At 35.8% G+C, this 9,716-nt stretch overlaps 2 protein-coding genes across 10 annotated transcripts in view; one reads left to right on the top strand and one right to left on the bottom strand.

The window, feature by feature from the left end:
* LOC107632142 (CTD small phosphatase-like protein) overlaps nucleotides 1-2,349 on the top strand; it is a gene marked incomplete in the record, with an annotated part of 7,198 nt that extends 4,849 nt beyond the window's left edge. For both annotated transcript variants that reach the window (XM_021120089.1, XM_021120090.1), the window contains 1 exon segment: nucleotides 1-2,349.
* LOC107632143 (pre-mRNA-processing factor 39) lies at nucleotides 3,512-9,593 on the bottom strand. Of its 8 annotated transcripts, none has more exons than XM_021120085.1 (14): nucleotides 9,527-9,593; nucleotides 9,335-9,435; nucleotides 8,814-9,043; nucleotides 8,512-8,679; nucleotides 7,961-8,327; nucleotides 7,707-7,850; nucleotides 7,016-7,171; nucleotides 6,791-6,910; nucleotides 6,441-6,521; nucleotides 6,023-6,172; nucleotides 5,494-5,659; nucleotides 4,259-5,352; nucleotides 3,957-4,019; nucleotides 3,512-3,796 (listed from the first exon to the last, which is right to left on the bottom strand). In XM_021120085.1, exons 1-14 carry the CDS (start codon nucleotides 9,552-9,554, stop codon nucleotides 3,701-3,703), a joined length of 2,964 nt encoding a protein of 987 aa, XP_020975744.1. In that variant the 5' UTR covers nucleotides 9,555-9,593; the 3' UTR covers nucleotides 3,512-3,700. The 8 variants fall into 8 exon arrangements, with proteins under 8 accessions (XP_020975744.1, XP_016191290.1, XP_020975743.1 ...); XM_016335804.2 differs by having other exon boundaries at nucleotides 5,518-5,659; XM_021120084.1 differs by having other exon boundaries at nucleotides 4,259-5,659; nucleotides 8,814-8,931; nucleotides 9,331-9,435.

Below are 9,716 nucleotides of genomic sequence, written 5' to 3'. Positions count from 1 at the left end.
GGGTGTATATGAAATGCTATCATATTATGAAATATAGTTCGTGAGGTTATATAATTTCATCTTTTGCTTTCCATGTGAACTGGCAGTCTGGCAATCAATTTTATGTGTTAATTGAAATAGAATCAACTCCATAGTTAGTTTTACTTGGTATTTGTTATATAAAATATGTTGATTCAGCTTCCAATAATTTCTTTGCTGTATATGCTCATATAGGATTGAAATCAACCTCTGCTTGTTGGGGTAAGGCTGTGTACTGTGTGCATCTGCCCTTGGGAGTCTCGTGCACTAGGTTGTATGTGTATAGTTATCATGGATCATTGATGCTGTATATAGTGTCTAGGAACAAAAAGTTGAAAAAACCAAAAAATAAAACATAAAAAAATAAAAGAAGAAAGAAGTTAAGTTCAACAAATAACTTGATTGGTAAAATTTTACTATTTCTGTGAGAAAATAAACAAATTAAATAGAGGATATGATAAATTTATTGGCATTGCCATTGAACATACCACTGCTAGCTTAAGATTGAATAGTAACATGTTTCAACCAACATTTGAAATGCATAGTGAATAGTTCTGAAACACATACCCCAAATGTTGCTCAAATATGACATATGCATCAACGTCCTATCAGCTGAAAGTAGCAGGACTCCTTTAATGATTTTCTGTCAACCTTTACTTGGGATAGGATTATTTATTTATTTATTTATTTTATTTTTTGGTGCTCAAGCCTCAACTGATGTTCTGTTTTAAAGGTGTTCTTCTAGCTGTTTAACTTGCATCTTCTAATGGAATTGCAACAAATGCTAACCTATTGAAAATCTTATTTGTAACTTATTAATGATGTTATCATTATATTTGGTGGATTTTGTGACATGAAAAGTTAGTTAAAATCTTGATGTTTTAGACCCCATGTGCTTTAGAGAGCTTTAGTTTTCATTTTGGCCAAGGTATTTATCCTTTTCAGCCAGCAGGTTGACAAAGATGCCATTAAGGAACTTGCCTATCAAAGAACGGGCACTCTCCTATTCGGTAGTTACCATAGTTTCATTACTTGTGAAAAATATTTGTTTTATCACATTAATGTTACACAATTTCCTCCTGTTCACTGTATATATCTGTCTGACTTCTGCATTGCAGAACTGTAACCATGACTCGGAGTTTTACATTGGTACATTGGTAGACCTAAAACATTTATACATCAATTGTGGAATAAATCCACATACCTGTCTTGTCCTTTATCTTAATCGAGTATTTTGGTCGTCTATCAGGTATGGGTTGGAAGTCTACATACATACAACATTAATTATTTTATTAGGTTCCCAGGACTTGAGAGGTAATAAACCAGCTTTATTTTTGTGCCTATTATTCTGTGTTTAAATATTCTCTTTAAGATGATTAGAGTTCTCTCTCCATAGGAATCATTTCATACGTTAGTTAAATTCTGTTTAAAGCTTTCAAGTGGTCTGCCGCAATCTTTTTTTTCTCAATGTGTTACTCTTTCTCTTTGTAGACCTTGATAATTAGACATAACATATCTATCCCCTTCTTGATATATATATTTCTTGTCATTGACCCATGACCTTTTAATGATACTCTTGTTAGTAAGGCAAAGTAGAAGGAGATTAAATAATTCATAACCATCGTAGATAAATTTACCTCCAGTCCTCTATCCATTATCCATCCTCATTGGTGTTTATTAGGAGATAACCTTTGTTGATGCTACTATTAGAAGAGGTACAATGTTCAGATTGAATTTAACTGTGTGAGAAATCATTTGTCATAGGAACTGAATAGATTTGGGTTAGATATCAAGTTTAAAGAGTTCAATTTGACAATTCATTTGGAGTAGTTTCATTTTGGCCTGCCTTAAGTAGGTTTAAGTATAAATAACCTTTTGCAGACATGATAACGTAAGACTTTATTTAATCCATATAACCATACCTTTCTTAAAGGTTTTGTTGTTTGTTCTGCTGCTGATGATTCTGTTATTAAGTGGCTGACTATTGCACAATTGACAATTGTCTGCTATATATCTTGTAAATCTGGGTAAAATAGATTCTGCCATTTTGAACCATTGTATGCAGGTCTATGAAGAAAAGTTGATATATTATGCCGTTAATGGCTGACTGATAGCTTTGTAAATTTAGATTACATAATATTTTGCCAATGCTTCATCTTTGTCACCCTATGCAAGGTGATGCCAGTGTGTAAAGTTCCACTTTAAACACATTGCTAGTTCATTTCTTTATATTTAGCACTCAAGCAAGAATTGTTGGATGGACTATTTATATTCATGCAAAATGTACGTAGGTGAATAAAACAAGTTGAAGACAGTGAATTGCTTTATCCATTTTATTCTTGCCTTTTGTTTGATTTTGCTATGTTGATTGCAACGTTGTAAGCTAGTCCATAGTTATTCCATGGATTAGTTCAAAGTTACCAACTCTGCTCCCATTTTTACTTAAACTGGATAGCAACTTCTGATTCTTTTGGTTGTATCTGTAACACTAAAATGGCATGTTCAGCATATGAGCCTTCTACGTTTATAATTTTAGATATCTGACTAGACATTTACCCTAATGTAGTGTATTTAACAAAGAGATGTTGGCAACCGTTTTAAACCGGAAAAGAAGAGGGAGTTAATTAGTTAAAGTGATTAAGGCCATGTTTGGGTGTATATATATATACATGGCAAAATAAATACATAAAGCACGAGACTCCTAAAAATCTACTCACTACTATCGTAGAGTTCCCATCTACCACTGCTATGCATAACCAAACACCAATAATCAAGATGATACAAAATTCTAACAATATCAACAATAAATTCAATAATATTTAAAAAAAAGGAAGACGACAATGAAGACAGGTGAATGTGGCAACATAGAGTTAGAGCCAGAAGGTGATGCGGTAGCAGAAGGTGACGCAAAGGTAAATCCATTTGGCGTCTTCAGTGTCTCTGACTGGGAGGAAAAACAGAAAAGGCCGAGAGAAGGGAGGGATATAAACACATGGAGAAGGGTGAGAACTGTGATTCTGTGAATCAGAGATAAGTAAAGAGAGGGCAAAGTTGAAAATAGATTGAAGATAAAATTATCAAAATAATGTCTTAATTGCAATTTCTGTATTTCAACTTATTGAAAATACACCAAATATATATAGCGTCAATTTATGTGAAGTTTAAATGTGAAGCTGTTAATTGAAAACTATTAAATAATAGTATATTTAACTAAATTGTTATCTACTATTCACGGTCAATTTATGTGCCCACCGTGTCCGTCAAAATTTTTTGTCACCATATCTATGTTTTGAATAGAGTAGACACATCCACTATCGAAACGCTAGCATGTGTTAGAAATCCGTCGCTAAGATTATGAGGTAGTAAAAGACCTTGGTCAATTTCCCTTGTACATGACATTGAACTTATTTCGCGTATATCATGTCAGAAAACCACCCTTTTTCTGGCAAAACAGGCATGTAAATTATCATTAAAAGAACAGCAACTCAACGGGATGGGCAAATCATTCTAACATTTTTCACAAAAAAGAAAAAAATGTACACATTATAAACGGTTTTCATTTCGTTCCTTTGGTTGGGAGCTACAAATATTCTCACATTCGAATGAAGTGTGGTCTAATTCCTTGCACAGTGAAAACTGAAGTTTAAAACTTAAAAACCAGCCAAACTACATGGAACTATAACTATTCTGGGGTAGATTTTTCTTCGGAATTCAGTGGAACAGGAGAAGAAACCACTCCAGGTTTGCATGCTTGCTGTGATGGTGTTGATTCATGGTCCTGCATCATGAGACGACACAAATCAGAGACAGGTTATGTTTCGAAGAGCTAGAGATTAAGCCATTTATGTAGCCAATCAAGCCCAAAAAGGAATCCAACGAAGCAAGAACAAACTCTCTCGCCAAGATGCCAAACTACTTTTTTTCGTTATTTTACTCACCTGCGACTGAGCTGTCACCATTGCCAGCCCTTGCTCAGCTACAGGATTGCTACTACTCTGACTCTGCCATTGCAAAGAAACTTCATTAGAAGTTGTCAAAAGAAAGATTATCAACAAGATAACGGACTCAGAAATACTAGATCTGAAAATTGGCTAGAGTTCGAGCTGTGTTATAATTAAGATATTACTATTCAAGAGAAACTAAAGTGAGAAATGCCAATCAACCTGGGAAATCGCATTCTAATGCGTCATTCATTAGTATGCAAATTACCTAAACCCTATAATTCCAAAATTTATTGTACCTGTCTTGATGGCTGCAGCTGCTGTATATAAACAGGATGATGATCTTGCTGCTGCTGTTGAAAGTTTTGCTGCTGCTGCAGAACCTGCTGTTGCAACTGAGATTGCAATTGTTGCAGTTGCTGTGGTTGAAGATGTCCCAGCTGACTTTGTTGTTGTTGGGACTGTTCTTGCTGAAATGGTTGTTGTTGCAATTGAAGATAATGTTGTTGTAGTTGCAACTGCTGCTGCTGTTGGTAGTAATAGTATTGCCACATCTGGTTATATTCTTGGCTATTTTGCATATATCCATACTGTCCATTGCCTTGCATTGCATGTAATATTTGTGACGGGGCGTTGGCTGGTGGTTGAGACTGGGATGAGGAGTTTTGTAAGGGCCAACTATAAGCCGCGGTAAAATCAGCAGGAGCAACAGTACTTTTAACCTGATTTTGTGCTTGACTGCAATGCTGAACTTGCAATACAGATTGCGAAGAGTAACCTGGTTGTGAAGGCAGTTGCGCTCCCCCTTCAGCTGGATGGATCTGTTGTGGAGTAGGTTGCTGCCTTTGGAAATGTTTCCTATGCATATGTCCACGATTACCATTTTTGGGACCTTTGCAAAATTTCCCAGCATTTTTCATCTGATGCAAGTTTCCACCATGATTTCTCGACAACCGAGGTGGTAGAAGTGGTCTTCTTGCTCTATGGCCTTGCCAGGATGCTGAATATGAACCGTCATCTACTTCAATGCATGTTTGGGCAGACTCGGAATCTTGGGTGCTTACAAGATTGCCTCGGTGTCCCGTACAACCATCAACTACCACCCCTGCAGTATAATCCTCCTCCCGAGACACCATTGGTCCTGGATCATGAATCCTTTCCCGGCTGTTTGGTGACATGCTTTTCTGAGAAAGTGGTTTCAGTTCTTCATGCCCAAGTTCACACTTCCCCTGAGAATAATTATCTACTTTTGGGGATGATTGCAAAGCTTGTGAAGGTTGATTTCCACTAGCTGTTTGATGTAATAAAGTTTCTGATGAAACATCAGATTCATAACTATTTGCTTTGGAATGCTTAGGAACTTTGGCAGGTTCCTCTTTCACTTCCACTAAATCTGCAGATAATATATTTTCAGGATAATTATTTCTTGGTTCCTTGGAATCTGGGAGAGGATATTTTTGTGGTGACATTTTCTCCTCTTGGGAATGCAAAGAAGCATGCAAGTCAGAACTAGAATCTTTGGATAGCTGATTACACATATCAATGGAAGTCTCCTTACTCCTATCCTGGATCAAATTCAGTGACCTTCTACATTTAGTTGATTGCTGATGTGTATCTGCCCTGGAAGATGCCCGAAACAATTTTATATGCCGATTCCATGCCTTCCTTAAATCATGTATAGTTCCACAATAATCAACAAACTGGCATTACCATAGATGTGTCAGTATCAAATTAGTAGGCCATTAAATGTTAAAATTTCAAATATTTTATTTTTAATTACTCAATAACATGACAAATTATAAGCTTGTTTTGGGAGGAAAGGTTCTTTATTACTCCAAAAAGAAAAAAGATGTAAGGCAACCAGTTGATTTTTGTTTTTCAAAATTAGCAGCACCCTATTATGCTCAAATACACACTTATTACTAAACAAGCACAAGGTTTCAGCACCGGTTGAATCATCAGAAAAATAAGACAGAGCAACCACCTCATAAGTTACAATACTCCTATATCATAATGATTAGCTCAATTTTAATTGCGTTGATACTTCATAGGAGATATATAACCTTTAGGTATAAGTTTGATATATCCTCAGCGTCTTCTACACCCAGACCTTGAGATCCATCAGGTCTTGGAGATATTGCTTCTGCAATAATTGTGTCTATTACAGCCATGGACATTGACCCTCCATGCACCATTGAGAACTTTATCAACTCCTGCAAAATACATCAAAAGAACTGAATTAAAGTTGTCAACACTTGCACTAGGCAAGGGGAAGAAGTCTCATTAGACATACAAGCCAGTAGCAACTAAGCTGTTTCACTCATTGTGACATGACGAGTTACCCCCTGCTCATTCTAATTAAGAGCAAGTAATTTGAAGTTTTCCGTATCTATCTATAAATGCATACTTATGAAAAGTTTCAGCTTAGGTCTCTCCACTTCTACTAGGGTTACATAAATAAAATGGAAAAGATAGACCTACCTCCAGAAGCTGTTTGTTTTGAGGCAAATTCTTTATGCCATCTATCAAGATGTCCCTAGCAGCATCCATGTTGTTTGTACTCTTGAAACCAAGAAAGGAACATGGAAGAAAAAGGATTGGTTAACTACACCTCACATCAGCATGCAAAATGAGAAGGGTCAATATTTACTCTGTTTATGATTATGATATGTTAGCTGCAACAATTTTTCAGGCACTTCATACAGAAAACCTTGTAGCTACTAATTCCTAGTAGTAACTATAGCCTAAAAACTTCATTTACTGCTTTTATAGAATGATGCTTAGCCTTTTAGAATGAAAATTCAACAAAAAATGTTAAATATGCCACGTACCATATATTTTAGGTGAGAGAAATGGACATATAAATTAGGGAGGGCATGCTGTAAATTCTCTTCAGCTACAGCCATCTCTATTGCTTCTTTGTATATACCACAAGCTGACTCCATATTTCCCTGCAATAAAAATGTAACAGGTAGCACATGTAGTCATCTTTTCTGTATCAGCTTATCATCAAAGAGTACAGCTTTCTTCAATTGTAGCAAAGGCTAATTGCATACCAAACGTTTCTCCATATTGGCTCTTGATATAACATTCTGCACAAAATCAGAATCTGACTCTTTACCAGTCTGCTGAATATATGCAGCGCGAGCAGCTAAAACATCTCCTATTTGTTCTTTAAACCTGGCATTGAAGAAATGGATTTCTGGTACACTCTGCAATGAACATATGATGGAGCTATGTCAAACCCTAGAGAAGAAAGGAATAAAGCAAGTTTCAGTACAGTATAACCTAGTCATGGATTTAGAATAAAAATAATGGTCTAGGAGCCTAGAATTAGTAAATAAAGATAACAACACTCAACCTGAGATAAATTATACTGAATAAATCTAGGAATTCCCATGAAATTGTTACACCATCATTGTTTATCTTCCCCCTTCTAATTCATTAAGCATGGCTTACAATACATGTTGACCTCGACTTCTGAAGTCATAGATTTCACTTCTGCCATTTAACTTATAAATTTCTATTAAAAATCTAGTCTCTGCATCTTGGACATCTAATCCTGCCATTTGACATTGATTCTAATGCTTCATATTTTCATTCTTTAAAAAGCCTTATCTTTTGCAATTGTTTGTCAGACACTTTAGAGATGCTCAGGTAAAAAAAAAAAAAAAGCAGAAGCACATGGAAAGCTGAGCATTAACATGAAATTCAATCAACTAAATAAATGTGGTTTATGAAGAATACCTTCAAATAAATTTCTGTTGCTCGGTCCAGAGAGTAGTTTGCAATTTCTCTTCCTCCCCTGGTTTCCATGAACTCCACATAACGCATCCAGTACTCAGGGTAGTTGGCACACACAATCAAACATCTTTCATAAAGTTTCACAGCCTATGCAGAGTCATAGAAATGGCAGATTGTTTAGCCAGCAATTTTAAGCAATAAATAAATAAAGTTAAGAAACTGGCAAATTTTATTGAGAATACTGTGCAGAAAATTACCCAGTCAAAATCCTCTTGAAGTTCAATAAAATCAAGATAATCATGCCAATTCTGCAATTGACTGTCATCCAGTGGCCAGACATGAAAGTAATTTCTCTGTATATTAGCCTCAAAAGGACTAATCTTCAAATCCAACTCATGAGCCCTTTGATAAAACTGTTCTCCAATGATCCTGTACTTTTTTAAGGCGATGGAACGAGTCAATCCAGCGGATGAATCCATCATATCTTTGATAACACAATAAATCTTGTCATGCTTGCAATCTACAGGAATTTCACCATCAAAACTTGGTTCAGATTGCAATTCCTTTGGGGAACTATCCAGGCTTGCTACACCCCCTTCCAAAAGGTTTAATAACTTTTTAAAACTGGACAAGTATAGAAATAATATCTGATAAGCATACTATTCAGGTATACACACACACTCGACAAAATCATACACACGTTACAGAAGTACATTCCAACTGCCAGCCATGTCAAGCACATATATGAAGATGATGACCAACAAAGGGGCTTTAAAGACTCAGACATCTTTCACAGAACAAGGCATACCTATCATAATACTGGTGCAACTTTTTGGTTGGGAACTCAAGAGTCTGGATATAAATGTGAGCAAGAGAAACCCACTGCTGCTGGGAAAACTCAAACTGAATATACTTGTCCCACAATGTATGGCATAAGTAGTCCTTCCCAACAAAGGAAACTGCTCGCTTGAACAATCTGGGGGAAAAAACATATCAAGAAAAACATTTTATTGCTTTCCAGAACAACCAAAAGTTAAGAAGCATGCATGGAGTGTGGAAGCATACTCCACCTAAATCATTTATCCAAACAGCTTCTGTATCAACATTTACCTCCGAACATCAGATGGGTCTTCAAAAGCCGACATGGAGAAGCTACAGTAATCGACCCACATCCCTACTGAATACGTTGCAGCCAAAACAGCTTTTTCAAAGACTTCCAAAACCTTATCTGCAGTGGATAAGCGTGCCATGTGAGCAGCATACTTCCTCCAATACCCAAAACACAATGGGAAGTTGGATAAGAAATTTTCATATGTCAGACATATTTTCTCCATGTCATCCTGCATCAATGTCAAGTTCAAGCTTCTCTGTACATCCTTACATGTTAATTAAATCACAAAATATAGCATTTACAGCTCTGATTCTCAATTTCTCTTTTCACCTAACAAAAAGTCACATGTTATCAACAATGAGAACTAAAACTATCCAACTTCAAACCTTCCTCAAAATCAACCATATGTTTTGTTTAGCTATGCTTATCTAACAAACAACTGATAAATTTTTCTAAAAAAAATTATTTAAAAAAAGCTGAAGTTCCGAATCTTTGAATTATTGGAATTAAACTTACTTACAGGATAGATTTTCTCAACATCAGAGATGAGTGAAGTCCATTGTTCGAAATCAAGTGAACCCTCAGAAATAAATTCTCGAAGTTTAAGAGCGTCAAAGCAACCTGAGGCGGAAGCAGAGAGAGAGAGAGAGGAACCATAATGAGATTAACAATTAAATTTGATGAAGGTTGAACAACATTATAGTTTACTTACGGGTAGAATTTGTGAGCGTCGCTGCCATGTTCCGATGCCTCTCTTTCCTTTTCTCCCTTCCTGCTACATCCACCTGTGGGAAAATACAACGAGTCCACTCTATTTTAAATTCTTGAAGACAAATGAAAAAGCATATTTCAAAATAAAAAGGTTAGTTTTGATGTGAATAATTTTAGCAAATATAATTTTT

Source organism: Arachis ipaensis, chromosome B03 (assembly GCF_000816755.2).
Source record: "Arachis ipaensis cultivar K30076 chromosome B03, Araip1.1, whole genome shotgun sequence".
Classification (NCBI taxonomy): Eukaryota; Viridiplantae; Streptophyta; class Magnoliopsida; order Fabales; family Fabaceae; genus Arachis; species Arachis ipaensis.
The sequence above is the reverse complement of the archived record's forward strand: the minus strand, read 5'-3'. Positions and strand labels throughout refer to the sequence as shown.

Coding starts and splice junctions, on each gene's coding strand:
- LOC107632143 (XM_016335803.2), bottom strand. CDS start 9,554: ATGGCAGCGACGCTCACAAATTCTACCC. Junction 6,911..7,015: donor CCAATATGGAGAAACGTTTG/GTATGCAATTAG, acceptor TTTTTATTGCAG/GGAAATATGGAGTCAGCTTG. Junction 6,522..6,790: donor TCTCTCACCTAAAATATATG/GTACGTGGCATA, acceptor CTTGGTTTCAAG/AGTACAAACAACATGGATGC.